The sequence below is a fragment of the Salvia splendens genome, chromosome 16 (genome assembly GCF_004379255.2).
Source record: "Salvia splendens isolate huo1 chromosome 16, SspV2, whole genome shotgun sequence".
NCBI lineage: Eukaryota > Viridiplantae > Streptophyta > Magnoliopsida > Lamiales > Lamiaceae > Salvia > Salvia splendens.
In genome coordinates, this window is record NC_056047.1 from 17,964,994 (window position 1) to 17,979,355 (window position 14,362).

Below are 14,362 nucleotides of genomic sequence, written 5' to 3' on the forward strand. Positions count from 1 at the left end.
ACAAACACGCAAATGAGGAGTGGAATGAGCGACCAAGATGTTGAGAATGAAACTCATAGCATCTACAAAGCAGGCGGTAACAAATTTCACATAGTGTTTAATGAAGTTTTGAGTTAACATCTGAAATAGAGTGTTCATGATACAACACAAGTATTTCCTGACAATGAAAATGTTGCTTATGAAAATGATGGTAGCAACTCAAAGAGGACTGAAGTAGCTAGAAAAGAGCGTGTGCAATTGATGTTTCTCAGTCCAGTAGGTCCAGAGGATTCGCTAGATCACAGGGTCTAGGAGATCGTGGAACTTTCAGAATTCGGTCGTTGGACACACACTTTTCCCGCTTCAAAACCTCAACCCACTACACTATTGGCTAGCATAGGGAAGTAAAGGATCGATCTCACGAGGACGGATGAGTTAGCATGCATTTGGAGGGTTTTGGGAAGGGTTGGCTGCTGCCACGCAATAAGTGGGTCGATAATTTTAAACTACTGGGTCACGATAATTAAAAGCACTCAAGTACTAACTAACTACTAGACCTAAGAAACAAGAAGAACATGTGCGCATGCATGATTCGAGAGATGACTTAACTAAGGAAATTTTATCAAAACTACCAGGTCAAGTAAAAAAAAGTTTCCAAAAACGGTTAGACAAAAGAGCATGAGAAAGCAGTGGGACAGATTCCCGATTTAGCTACTGCGACAGGTAAGCTGCAAAAGCAAACAAACAACAGATCTGGATCTAACTACCAACGATCTCCATCTTCTTCAGCAAATAAACATGAACATGAACGAAATAGAGCATCAAAAATAGAGCAAACTCAGATCGAACGTCAAACATTATGATTAAGCAGAAAACCATCAGATCAAAGCTACCAGGTCAAGTAAATCGAAAGCAACAGACCTAGCCATGCAGATCCAACAAGTACGTATCAGATTCATCTCTTGAAACCACAATCCACTCCAGATCCAACCGATCCAAACTCATCAACACCCAGATCCATATCCATCCACTCCAATTCAAACAATTCCACAACTAACCAACTCAGATTCAACCAATCTCAACTCCAGTTCAACAGTTAATTGCAAAAAGCATCCAAAATCAGTAAAACCCACATCAAACATCAGAAACCAAAGTAAAACAGAAAATAGAAATTGCCATAGCTACTGAAATAAGATCCAGAACACAAAAGCAGTCGTCGAGCTCTCGGCAAGGAAGTTCACGGCGAGAATAAACGACAGAAAATAAAAAACAGATTGTATCTTCGCCCTCGCGAGGACGGTGTTACACCACAGAAACTAACTATCGCCAAGCCTGCCTAGAATTTCCCATCGATGCCAAGTGCGTGTGTGAAGCGAGCTAAGACTATAGAATGAAAATAAGGAGACTAAGAGTGAAAGATAAAAAGTGATAAAAAGATTTTTTTTTCTTCAAGAGGGGTCGTCCCTTTATATAGGCACGGATCCTTAGGGCACTCCTTCTTCATAATTTGTCTTTTTTGCCCTTGATCCTTATACTTGCTCCTTGCTCCTTACTCCCTTTTTTGTATTCTGCCAGCGTTTCTTTTCATTTCCTCGGTCTGGTAAATTGCTGGCGTTTTTCACTTCATTTTCCTCTGTCCCTGGTAATTTGTATGCGCTTCATGGGTTCGGCAGATTTTACACGCACCTGAACTTACAAACACAAATTAGTTCACAGAATTTAAAGAATTTAACCCCATAACCAATGCATGAAATGAGTCTTATCAAGGACAAAGACTTCTGAATCTGGCGAGTGTATTATCCTGTAACACCCCGACTTTTTCTACCTTTTTATTTTGTGTTCTTGAAAGGACCGTCGTTTGTGCACTTGAAAATTTTTTCGACCTTGTTTCTTTTATCGAGAGAAGTATTTCACTTTTGGGGCCAAACAATTATTCTTTCCTAGCCCAATTTGAAACCCAATTGTTACGAGCCCAAAATGATACCTACACGAAAGAATAGACCACGTATCAAATACACTTTTGAAAACAAATCAAGACGAAAAGTTGGATAAGAACCGCGTCACATCAAGATGAAAAGTTGGATAAGAACCACGTCGCATCAGACACGTTTTCCAACGACGGCCGCATTAATTACTCGTCGCATCAAAACGAAAAGACGTGAAATTTTGTCTTTTATGAAAAAAAATTTCTATATATACAACCTCCCTCCTTTTCATTTCTTTACTTCATAATCGAGAGAAATCCGAGAGAGAGAAGAGAGGGGATGGAGGAACGAATTTCCGACCACCTACCTGTCGGGAACGGCGTCGGCGGCTGGGGGAGATCCTCGGCGACGGTGGCTGAGGTGGATCCGCGACGACGGCGGACCCGCAGCAGTGCCGGCGCTGCGTTTTGATCGAGGGAAGTGCAGCCTTACCTTCGACCGAGAGGAGAAAGAGAGGAGAACGGCATGAAGGCTTTAAACGAACGAGGTAGGGCTTTCTAACTAAGTTTTTCGTAGGCTTTTTGTTAAAGTTACAGTTTTTACGAAAAGTATTTTACGTGTGCTTTCGAACTAAAGTGTTTTCAAGAGCTTCAGTTTTAATATTTTGATTCGAGCATCATTTTATGTGACGAAATTCCTTTTAACTGAGATTGCGAGTATTATTAATTTTTATTCGATGTTGATGTGATTATGTGCTTAAAGTGAAATAATTAAGGTGAAAGTGATGTTATGTGATATATGTGTTGAATTATCGACTGATTTGTGATTTGCTCGACGTGTTGATGTGATATGAGATGATGCTCGATCTTGACGAAAAAAAATGATTTATGTTTCAAAAACATTTTGAGGAAAATAAAGTTGAAAAGATTATGTCAAGCTATATTTTGTTTTGGAACTATGCCTATCTGACTGCAACGATGAATGGAATGGATTGATGGGAGACCGTGGGAGGTAACCACTTCCCCGGCACTTGAATGTTAAGATATGATGAATGATGAAAGGAACGATGAATGATGAATGGACTGATGAATGAACAAGAGATAGTGAAATCGGGTTTGTCAGATACGACATATGTTCCAGGAAAATAGATCGAAAGATCGCTTTTGAAAAAGGAAAAGAAAAATATTTAGTGTTCTCGGACTTTTTCTAAAATCCCGAGTTCACTCAAAGAGTGGCTTGACAAAATCTGTTTTTATAAAATATATTTTGGCACATGTCCACTGAGTACACCAAGTACTCAGCCCTGCATATGTTTTCTCTATGTGCAGGTTGAGCGGTGACGAGCGCGGTGGGTGTTGAGCATGAAAGTGAAGTAGATTGTAAATAAAAACTTTCTGAATATATTATGTCTTCATACATAATAGTATTCTACTCTCGAATGCTTCCGCCAAGTATTGTTGAGATAATTTTATCTCGAGTTGCTGATTGTTGAAAAGACACTCTGATTTTATTCGAGCTTTTCCCATTTGTTTGGAGCTAAAGTCGAGTTTGCACTCTGTGTATCATACACTCTGATATATATTATTCTTTTAAGCTAATTGAGCCTTTCTTATGAACTGTTATCCTTAAATGCTATTCTTAATGTTTGTCCCTTGGTCACGATCGCCTCGATTGTAACACCCCTGGGGTGGGCGGGCGTGACATATCCCTTCAAACTCTCTAATCTGGACAGTCAACTAGTTCCCGGCCTATATAAAAAGAAAAGGAAAATTGCAATAGGTAAGGTAACACAATATGATTCAACTAATGCACAAGTTGCTAAAAAACTTCATGCACTAAGTGAAGACTCGACTGCAGATAGAATGTGAAAAGTTACCCTCAGAAGATCAAGAGATGAAACGCCGACTAACGGAGATCATGTTTGGAAAATGAATGATTTGAGGTTGACATGAGTTTGGTGTTACAATAAGTTATGTAATATTATTAGTTAGGTGTGATATTAGTTTAAGTAATATAAGTTGGGTGAGTTTTTAATTATGTAAAGTTAGTTTTGTGTGATCTTAATTTGCATAATTTGGTGTGCTCTTTGTTTGTATTTTATGTAATAAAATTTGTGTAATATTAAGTTTGTGTAATATAAATTGGTGTCACATGCATTTGTACGCAAAAGCAATTGGAATGTCACAAACATTAGTTCTTTATGACATGCATTTGCAGATATGAGTTTGGTGTCACATGTATTTTCTTGCAAAAGTAATTGAGATGTCATAAGCATCATTTCTTTATCTAATGCATTTGCAAATATGAGTTTGGTGTCATATGCATTTTCCTGCAAAAGTAATTGAGATGTCACAAGTATCGGTACTTTATCACATGCATTTGCATATATAAGATTGGTGCTACATGCATTATCCTATAAAAGTTATTGATATGTCACATGTGATACTGCAACTGTGTGTGCATCACATGTCTTGGTGGAAATATGAGTTTGGTATCACATGCATTATCCTACAAAAGTTATTGGATATGTCACATGCATTATTTAAGTGTATTTCACATGTCTTGGTAGAAATATGAGTTTGGTGTCACGTTTTTTTTTGTCCAAGAGAATGTAATAATATGAAATTCTTCAAAAATATTATTTTCAATATAAAATGCGGCATTCTCATACAAACGTGCTGCTAACATTTTCCATAAGAACGATATAATGGAAATTAACAATGGTAGAATCTGCAACAATACCATGCCTCTTTTAGTGAAATTTCTTGATACAATGGTGATGCAATCTGTGAAAGGGGTTGTTCATTCTTGCACAATGTGGTCTTGATCATCAAACAGAGTTGTCTGTCTTTTCTAATTAAGAATGAGCTCTCTCTAGTTTTGCTTGATCTCTTGAAGCATCTCGACAACGTTTTTCATCTTAGGCCGTTTCGCGGGCGTGCTATCCGTGCAGAGCAGTGCTACTTTCAAGGCTGCAAGCATCTCTTTCCTACAACCGAACGATATAGTGCTTAGCCTTGCATCAAGAATCTGCTCGGGGGTTTCCCCCCGAGCAGGAGCCGAGTGCACCCACTTCACCAGATCGATCCCTTCCCCAAAAGCCTCGTCTACTGGCAGCTGTGTCGTGAGGATCTCTAGAAGCACGACTCCATAGCTGTAGACGTTGCCCGGTGCTGTCACTTGCATTGTGTAAGCATATTCTGTCAAACAAGTTTGAACAAAGAGTCAGTATTGATATAAATGGATTAGCAAGAAATTATTTTGATGTATGTACCGGGAGGGATGTATCCGAATGAGCCAGCAACGGCGCTGATGCTTGCTGTCCCTCTAGATGGATCTAGAAGCTTCGAGATCTCTACTTCACCGACCAATGGAGTGAAGTTCGAGTCTAGAGACACGTTGCCCGAAGAGATGTCAAGGTGGATGATGGCCACATGGTGGAGGAATGCCAGGCCTTCAGCCACCCCGATGGCAATGTTGAGCCTCGTTGACCAGTCCGGTTTCTTGGCCTGGTCGTGGAGGTACTGAGCCAGGGTCGCGTTGGGGCAATACTGATGCAGCAGCAGCACAACATCCTCGAACAAGACAAACCCTATTGGCCTCATCAAGTTGTCATGGCATAGCTTGCTTAGCTTCTCGACCTCTCGTATCATCTTGCTGCGGTGGTTGATCACAGTTTTGTCCATCGACCTCAGCTTCCTGACCGACAGTGTCATCCCGGAGGGCATGTCTGCTCTGTACAGAGTGCTGAATGTGCCCGTGCTGAGTAGATTCGAGTCCTTCATGGTTGCTCGTGCAACAGCATCGAAGTCTACAGCCTGCTGCAGGTTTTCGACAAACACATTTCCTGCTAAGATCACGGGATTGGCACTAGCTTCTTCGTCTTCAGCAGTCCCTGCATCTTTGGCAGCTTTCTCTTGCCTCTCCCTCATCATAAACAGCAACACGATCACTGTCACCGATAAGAACACAGCCAGTCCTGAGCCAATCACAGCTAGTACAATCTTGTAAGAGACTTTGTGATGGTAAGCATCGCAAGCAGAGTCATTGAGACCGCCACAAGAAACGCTCAGAGGCTCACCGCAGAGCCCTTTGTTCCCAAGAAAGCTCGAATTGAAGCTCTTCTGAAACGGTTGGAACGAGGGTATTGGCCCACTGAAATGGTTGTTGGAGAAGTTAACCTCTATTAAACTCATCATCCCTTTCAATGCAGATGGAATGCTCCCACTGAGCTGATTGCTCGACACGTCTAAAGAGACCAGCTTGTCCAGTCTCCCTAGCTCCTCGGGCAGCTGCCCGTGGAGACGGTTAGAGCTCAAGTTCAACGCAATCTGCAGGTTCTTGATACGCCCTATCTCTGGGGGAATAGTCCCGGTTAGATAGTTACTTCCCAATTGCAACTCAAGCAGCTTCGTGCAGTTGCCAATCTCGTGTGGTATCTCCCCTCTTATCGAATTCTGACTCAACAGCAAGAACTGAAGTCTTGATGCATTGCAGATACTCGTAGGAATGGTCCCACTCAACCGGTTGTTACTTAAATCAAGCTTGTTTAAATTCTTTCCCCTCAAAACCGGAGTTGGGATATCTCCAACCAGGCTGTTCCCGGACACAATCAGCTCCTGCATATTACTCAACGAGCCAAACTCCAACGGTATGGTCCCAAAGAAGCTATTCAAAGCGAGGTTAAGCAGCGTGAGATTCGAGCATTTTGAGAACTCCATCACAATCACACCAGACAGATTGTTATTGTTGGCCTCAAAATAAGTGAGACTGCTTATATTGCCAATCTCTCTAGGAATCCCTCCACTCAGATTGTTGTCACCAATTCGAACATTCGAAAGGCCTCTGCACTTCCCTATCGCCTTAGGGATGTAACCACTCAGTCTGTTCTGAGTCAGAACAAGAGTTTCAAGTTTCTCCATAGCAAAAATGCTCTCGGGAATCGATCCCTCCAAATAGTTCGAATGCAGGTTCAACAACTTAAGCTCGCTAACTAGGCCTAACCTATGAGGAATAACACCACTCAGTGCATTCTCATAGGCAGTAAACACTCGCAAGCTAGTCAAGTTCCCAAACCAAAAAGGGATAGAGCCACTCAACTTATTGGAATACAGCCTCAAATCTTGCAACTTCACTAGGCTCTCAAGCTCATCAGGGATCACACCATTGATCAAATTATTCGAAAGGTTCAACGCCTTGAGGTTCCTAAGCCTACCAAACTCTACAGGAATCGACCCTTCAAAGGAATTGAATGACAAATCAAGAAACTCAAGCTCAGATAAGTTCACAAGAGAAGGTGGGATCATGCCATGAAACTTGTTGTATGAAAGATCAACCCATTTGAGTGATTTGAGGCCAGAGATGAGAGTGAGATTACCTTGCAGCCCATGACTAGAAAGATCAAGCCTTTCCACAACTGAATTATTGGAGCTGCAAGAAATGCCAGGCCATGAGCAATAATCAGAGATATTCCCATTCCACACAGAAATCCCAAATTCCTTCCCAATTTCTAATAATGCAGCTTGATCACTCATGATCTGGGCGTTCAAAAGTTGAGACCTTGAGAGCAACCCAAAAAGCAAAATGCTCAAGAAACTGAGTAATGGCATTTTTTGGGCTGCCTTCAATTTGGGAAAAAAGGTAATTGGGACTAAAGATTTCTTAGCCTTATGTTGCCTATTCTACCAAGAAGCCAAAAGGGCATTAAAAAAATCACTCTTTTTGTCAAGTCTTTGCTCATGAAAGGCATTACTACGGTGGAATGTCACTCATAGGTTAAAGACATGATTTTTTTAGTAAAGCTGAGCCTTGAAAAGCCATGAGGTATAAAAGATTCAAGAATTTCCACCTTTTCAGCGCTGCCCATTTCTAGTAAAGTTGAAAATGAAGGAATTGGAAGAGTAAAAAGTTGTTGATAAAAGACAGCCACCCCTAAAAAATGCAGAAAAGGCAACACTTTTGGTGGAAAAGGAACTGAAATTTAGAAGCAAACAAGACGAAGAGAAAGAGTGATGAATAAAATGCAGTTTTAGTTTGAGTGGTAAATTAACAATGAATTAACAATGATTCAAAGGATTTTGCAGGAGAGGGAAAAAGATAGTTCCTTGGATTTGGATAGAAGAAAGTGGAGATGATGAAACAAGAGTGGTTGCAGTGTTTGGGAAATTGTTTTTCACGGGTCAGGTGTTTTGTGATTCTTGAAAGAGAAAGAGAAAGAGAAAGAGAAAGAGGTTGTTGGAATTGAAGGGTTAGAGCATCCACAACCGTGCTCTTGCCAGCGGCACGGTTGTGGGCCCGGGCGGTACTATTCATGCCTGCTCTCTGGCAAGAGCACAACACCCACAACTGTGCTCTTCCGCAAGGACGAGCACAATTAATATAAAATTCAATTACACAAAAACATTTTCATAATACTAAAATTCATTAAAAAAACCACAATAAAAATAACAAATTACAAATAAAATAAAAAGACATAATTAAAATCCTAAAAATTAAAAATTACATAATTAAAATACTAAAAATTAAAAATTACATAATTAAACTCCTAAAAATTAAAAATTACATAATTATTGGCTAATATAACCCGAGGAAGACTACGCATCCGGCGGCACCAACCCCAATTGTTTTTGGAGACCCAATATCATGGACTCGTGCGTTTGAAGTTGCGTGGGGGTCATAGTTGACCTATCGGCCATATTGAGTTGGGCCAAAAGGGCCCACAACGAGTTGTTCGGGGGTGGAGGTGGAACATAGGGTGCGGGTTCGGGAGCAGGGGCAGATGGAGTCGCGGCGCGACGTCGTTCGGCCGCCGCCTTCTTCCTACCTTGCGGTCGGCGTCGGGAACCGCTTGGTTGGGCATCGGGGCTACCCAAGTTAGCTTCGGCGAGTTAGCTAGCCACTTCTTCGCCGGCGTCGGATAGGGATGCCGACCGTGAGCGTTTGGAGGAGCCGCTAGAGGAGGATGTTATGCTTCCCTTATACTTCGGGTGCGTCCGCGTCTCCTGCCAAACGTTAAGATATTTGAACGACTTACCGTTCATGGATTGGTAGGTGCTCAGCGAGGCGGTGATGATGTCGACCTCGCTTCGGCCGCTCCCGGCATTCCGGGACTCCTGGATGAAATAGCCGTTGAACTTGCCAATTTCTTCGTTGGCTCGGCCGATGCAGTTGCGCACCATACTCTCGTTGCGCTCGATCGTTCCCGGCGGCCGGTGTGCATTGTACCGGCTAGAGACGCGCCACCAAAAGTGATCGCCGGATTGGTTCGTTCCAACCACCGCATCTTCGGAGATTTCCAAGTACGCCTTGAACAATCTTTCCATCTCCGCCGGTGAGTACGGTGTGCGGACACCGGCGCGAGATGGAGGATTCGGCATTTGGGAAGGGGCGCGAGGCCTAGGCTCCGGTGTCCACCCGTAGCGCCCATCGGAGGCACCTTGATCGTCGATTGGGTATGGCCGGTAGCCACTCGGAACGCCCGAATCTTGGGTGAGAGGAGGGGCCGAATATTCCGTTTCCGGACTATGAAACGGTTGCGAACCGAACCATTCGGGGTTCCAACCGTGAGAGCCGCTTGGGTTGTCGTCGTTACCGGACATAGTGGTGTTGTAGGGTGTGAGAGGAAGATGAAAATGGATATGAGAGATTGATGATGAGAATTGTGTAGTGAAAGTGTGAATTTTTTGGAGTGAAATTGGGGGTATTTATAGATGAAAGTGTGTATTTTTGGGGTAAAAAAAATAAAAAAAAATTAAAAGTGGGGAAAAACGGTTATAAACGGATATAATTTTTTGGGGAAGTGAAATTTTTTTTTTATTTTTTATCGATTTTTTTAATAAAAATCCGATGTTTTAAAAAAAAAAATAAAAAAATGTTTGAAACCAACGGCTATGCCGTTGGCGAATGGGAGACCGCCACGTGTGCTTCCGCTGGCACGGACGTGCTCGATACATCGAGCAGCGCCGTGCCAACGGCGCGGTTGCAGCGGTGGCGGTCCTTCGCCTTGCCGCTGGCACGGACGGCGGTGGCGCCAACCGCCACCGCTGCGGATGCTCTTAAGGCCATCAACAATAAGAATAGCCCAGCCATAGCCTAGTCACTGCCACATCATCAGCACTAACAATCCTCTTGCCATATTATAAATAGCCCAGTCATAGCCTAGCCACATCATAAATAGCCCAGCCACATCAATAGACACATCACTAATAACAATTATATAAAATGACATAATTAACAATCACACAATATACGGAATTTAATTTACGAGACATATACGAGAAACATTAATAATACTATTAAAAATTTAAAAAGTACAATAATTTAAAAATATTACAATAATTAAAAAAAGTACAATAATTAAAAAAAAGTACAATAATTCACTCCTCGTCGCCGTCGTCGTCTCCTCCGTCGCTGTCGCCACCATCGCCTCCGCCTCCGTCGCCGTCGCCTCTACTCCCGGCAGCTTCCCTCCGTGCCGCCTCCAAATCCTCCTGCATGCTCAGGAGCAATGTTTGAAGCAAACTCTTCTCCACGGGGTCCACCGCCGCCCGCCATTCGGACATCGTCTTGACCATCTGAGCGTGTGTTTGCTGACGCACGAAGAATTTGAGATCCGCTGTGGATTGGCCAAGGGGGGATGCCGACTGGACCTCCTGTGAACCCCCAGCGACCCCCCTCGCCTCCCGTTGAGCCCGCCTGTGCCCAACCGGGCGAGTACGGCGAGCAAACGAACGAGGGGTCGGGGGAGTTTGAGACGCGCTACTCCCTGAAGTAGGCTCGTTGTTGAGATCCATTTACCGTTGTTGATCTTGTATAGAAATTTAGATAGAGAGAGTACTCGTTAATACAAGTGGTGCGAATGAAAATGACAGGAAATCGCGTATATATAGTGTTTCGGAAAAAAAAATAAAAAAATAAAAATTCGCGCTAGGCGGTGCGCTAGGCGATCCGGACGCTGCAATAGCGCCTAGCGGATCGCCTAGCGCACCGCCTAGCGCCGCGGAACCGCCGAGCGCTAGGCGGTTTTTTATCGCGAAATCCGCTAGGCGGTTGCAATAGATCGCCTAGCGCACCGCCTAGCGCCGGCGCTCGGCTAGGCGGTGCGCTAAGCGCTATTGTGGATGCTCTAAAAGGAGAAAGCTGAGAAATGTATGTATAGAATAGCAAAAGCGGCTAGGCGGTGCGCTAGGCGCTATTGTGGATGCTCTAAAAGGAGAAAGCTGAGAAATGTATGTATAGAATAGCAAAAGCGTCACGAGAAATAAGCAACCTATGAATATAGTCATGCTTGTTTGCATAGGCCTAACAAAATGGAAATCTATGCAAGAACTTTGGGTTTATTGAATATTCCCTATTCAAATTTGATGCTCGCGATTGTGCCTTTTAATAGCAATAAATGTCACTTCGAAAAATGAGGAAATCACAAACATATTTTGAACTGAGTTTATTGTTGTATTACACTCTCTAATGTCAATTTGTCTATTTGATTTTTCCCTCACAAACAAAGAGAGAGAAAATACTACATTTCAATTTCCTAGATAAAATAGTAACAAGATACAATATACGGATTATGATAGAGAAAATGACTAATTATTCCATGATTATCTATTTAGGATTGAATTGTGCCATTGAATCACATAAACCAAACACACTGCGTATTTAATTTCGGGATATAATCTTACACACCGAACATCCCCTATACTTCTTATATTATCTGATAAAATACTTGTAATAGGTAAGGATTTATTTGGCCTGATATATGCAATCCAAACATTATTGGATTATTTTTATAATTAGAAATTTTATTAGATATATCAAATGTAAGGTGGTATGCATAAACATACAAATTAATAAACTAATATTTTCAGAATGTAATGTACATGATATTCTATAAAAATATTTATAAAGTTTATAAGGGTAATAACAACATTTTTTTTCATTTTTCAATAATTATTGAGCCGATATTGCAATTAAATTAATAAATAAATAAACAAGTGAAAGAAAAATCAATTTAATCAATACAAAAAATATGAATTGAATTCCGAAGTCTGTTAAATAGAAATCTACTCCCTCTGTCCCATAAAAATATGTGCACTTTCCATTTTCGTCTGTCCCACAAAAATATGTGCATTCCATTTTTAGAAAGTTATATCAATTTAATAATATAGGTTCCACTATCCACTAACTCTACTTTAACTATCATTCTCCTCATCTCTCTTACTTTACCAATTTTATCTTAATTCCCGTGCCATCTCATCCGCCCATATTTTTATGGGACGGAGGGAGTATAATGTATCGCATTATCAAGAAGAAAAAAAATAGAAATCAACCAAATTAATAGTAATAAATTTATAAAAACCTGTTAAAATAAAAATACATTAACATAAAAACTTAAATTTTTTTTGTAAAGAATCTAATGAAATAAAATACATTTGTAGGATCTAATGAAATAAATTCATTAAATTTTTTGAATGATCTATTGGAATCGTGCTTGGTCAAATGATTTTTGACTAATAATAAATGTTACAAGACATTTAATTTTGTGAAATTAAATGCAATAACGTCGATCTACGTTCCGAGTAGATGATCGTAGTATATTCATTTTCTCAAATCCGATTCCCGGTGAGTGCGAAATAATATATTAAAGTTGGTCACAATAAAGCTAGAAATGAACTATGTGAAAAGACTAAGGGATTAATTAACTAGGTATTAATTATCCCACATCGGGGATGATAAACTTCTTTGATGAAGTATTTAATCAGATTAATTATTATGTGTAATAATTATCGTGGAATAAGACGGGTGACAGAGGCCACACGCGCGCACACGCGCGCGCGCCGCCGCCCGCCCGCGAGCTGCGAGCCGCGCACCGTGACCCCGTAACCCGTGCCCCGGGTGCCGGGTGCCAGGTGCCTCGGATCTTGGCAATTGGTCTTTGGGCTGTTCTTTGGAGCTGGTCGTTGAGCGTGGTTCGAGCCCGCCCAAACTCCACGATATCCCCAACGGGTCCTAGTCCATGTCATGGTCACGTTGGACCTCGACGCATGACGGGAGACAAAAGGTTCCCGCTGGACCCCGACGCACAACGAGAGACAAAAGGTCCCCGCTGGACCCTGACTCACAACGGGAGTCAAAAGGTCCCAGCTGGACCCCGACGCATAACCGGAGACAAAAGGTCCCCGATGTACCTCGACGGTCCATGGTGTATCCCGTCGTGTAGCATGTCCAGGTGCGTCGTGTCTCTTCAGCTCCCACTGGCTAGTGCACCAGTCAGTAACCCCCGGCGGTTACAGTCAAACCATCATGGCACACATGATGGCTGTTGACTCCATCAATGCTCCTGCGGGTGGACTTGGCCTATAAATAGGCAGTCAATTCATGCATTGCACAACTATTAGACACACAACACATTTGCATAGCTCTCTCCCTCTCTCTGCATTGTCTTCTCGTCGAAGCTCTGACTTCGCCATCATCTAGTTCGCCGGAGCTTGTTTCGTTTGCAGTGCTGCAACGAACAAGACGAAGCCGTTTTATCTTTGGGGACGACACGCCAAACCGAGAGCACTACCGGGGCGTATCTCGTCTTGCGGAAAGAGGACTCATCGACTCGGCTTACATCTTTACGGTTTATTGTTTTGAATTCTTCTTTGTAATTTCAATTTAGTTTATTCCGTTTAATTTCTCCATTCTTCATTGAGTTGTATTGCCCGGTTAGTGTATCTTTGTATCACAGTTAACAATCATTTTCGACGACATGATCTAATGAAATAAAATATCCTATTAACATAAAGACCTCTAGATATATTTTATCCAAATAAAACATTTATTTATCTGCATCGTTTTAGTTACAAGGAAAGCTTTTAAATTGAGGCAAATGACTTTTCAAAAATTCAAATTCAAATTCAAATTCAAATTCAAATATAGAAATCAATAATCCACAAACTACTTTTTTATATAAGCCCCCACGACTCTTTTACTTACCTATGTCCCATTTAAATATAGAAATCAATAATCCACAAACTACTTTTTTATATAAGCCCCCACGACTCTTTTACTTACCTATGTCCCATTTATCTACCACTTTGGCAATGCAAATTTTACCATGGCAACGAATTATTTTACCTTGAAATTATACATGTTGCAATAATAGTATATGAATCAAGTGTGAATGAAAGCAATTGAAATGACGTAACGATTGATGGGCTTCGAATTGTGCCATACCTCGACAAAGTAGGCCATACACATTGTCTCAATTATCTATTTGTAACGGTCACCTCATTTTATTACTCTCTCAATCCAAAAAATAAAAAAATACTACTCCCTCCATTTCACCATAGTTGAGGCGAAACTTTTCGTCACGGAGTTTAAAAAAGGGATATTGAGTGTGTTGAATAAATAAATAAAATAAGTAAGAGAGAGAAAAAGGTGGACAGAATAAAGTAGAAAGTAAATAAAGTAGA

The 14,362-nt window shown here is 41.5% G+C and overlaps 1 protein-coding gene across 1 annotated transcript; it reads right to left on the reverse strand.

The window, feature by feature from the left end:
- Positions 1–4,519: 4,519 nt before the first annotated feature.
- On the reverse strand, positions 4,520–8,111 carry LOC121772274 (leucine-rich repeat receptor-like tyrosine-protein kinase PXC3). The gene is made up of 2 exons (XM_042169304.1): positions 5,179–8,111; positions 4,520–5,104 (listed from the first exon to the last, which is right to left on the reverse strand). The coding sequence occupies exons 1-2, from the start codon at positions 7,511–7,513 to the stop codon at positions 4,779–4,781; spliced, it is 2,661 nt and encodes an 886-aa protein (XP_042025238.1). The 5' UTR covers positions 7,514–8,111; the 3' UTR covers positions 4,520–4,778.
- Positions 8,112–14,362: the final 6,251 nt, after the last annotated feature.

Excerpts from the sequence above, each read along its gene's own strand:
- LOC121772274 (XM_042169304.1), bottom strand. The coding sequence starts at position 7,513 with ATGCCATTACTCAGTTTCTTGAGCATTTTGCTTTTTGGGTTGCTCTCA. Across the intron at positions 5,105-5,178 it reads ATTCGGATACATCCCTCCCG|AATATGCTTACACAATGCAA; the intron begins GTACATACATCA and ends CTTGTTTGACAG.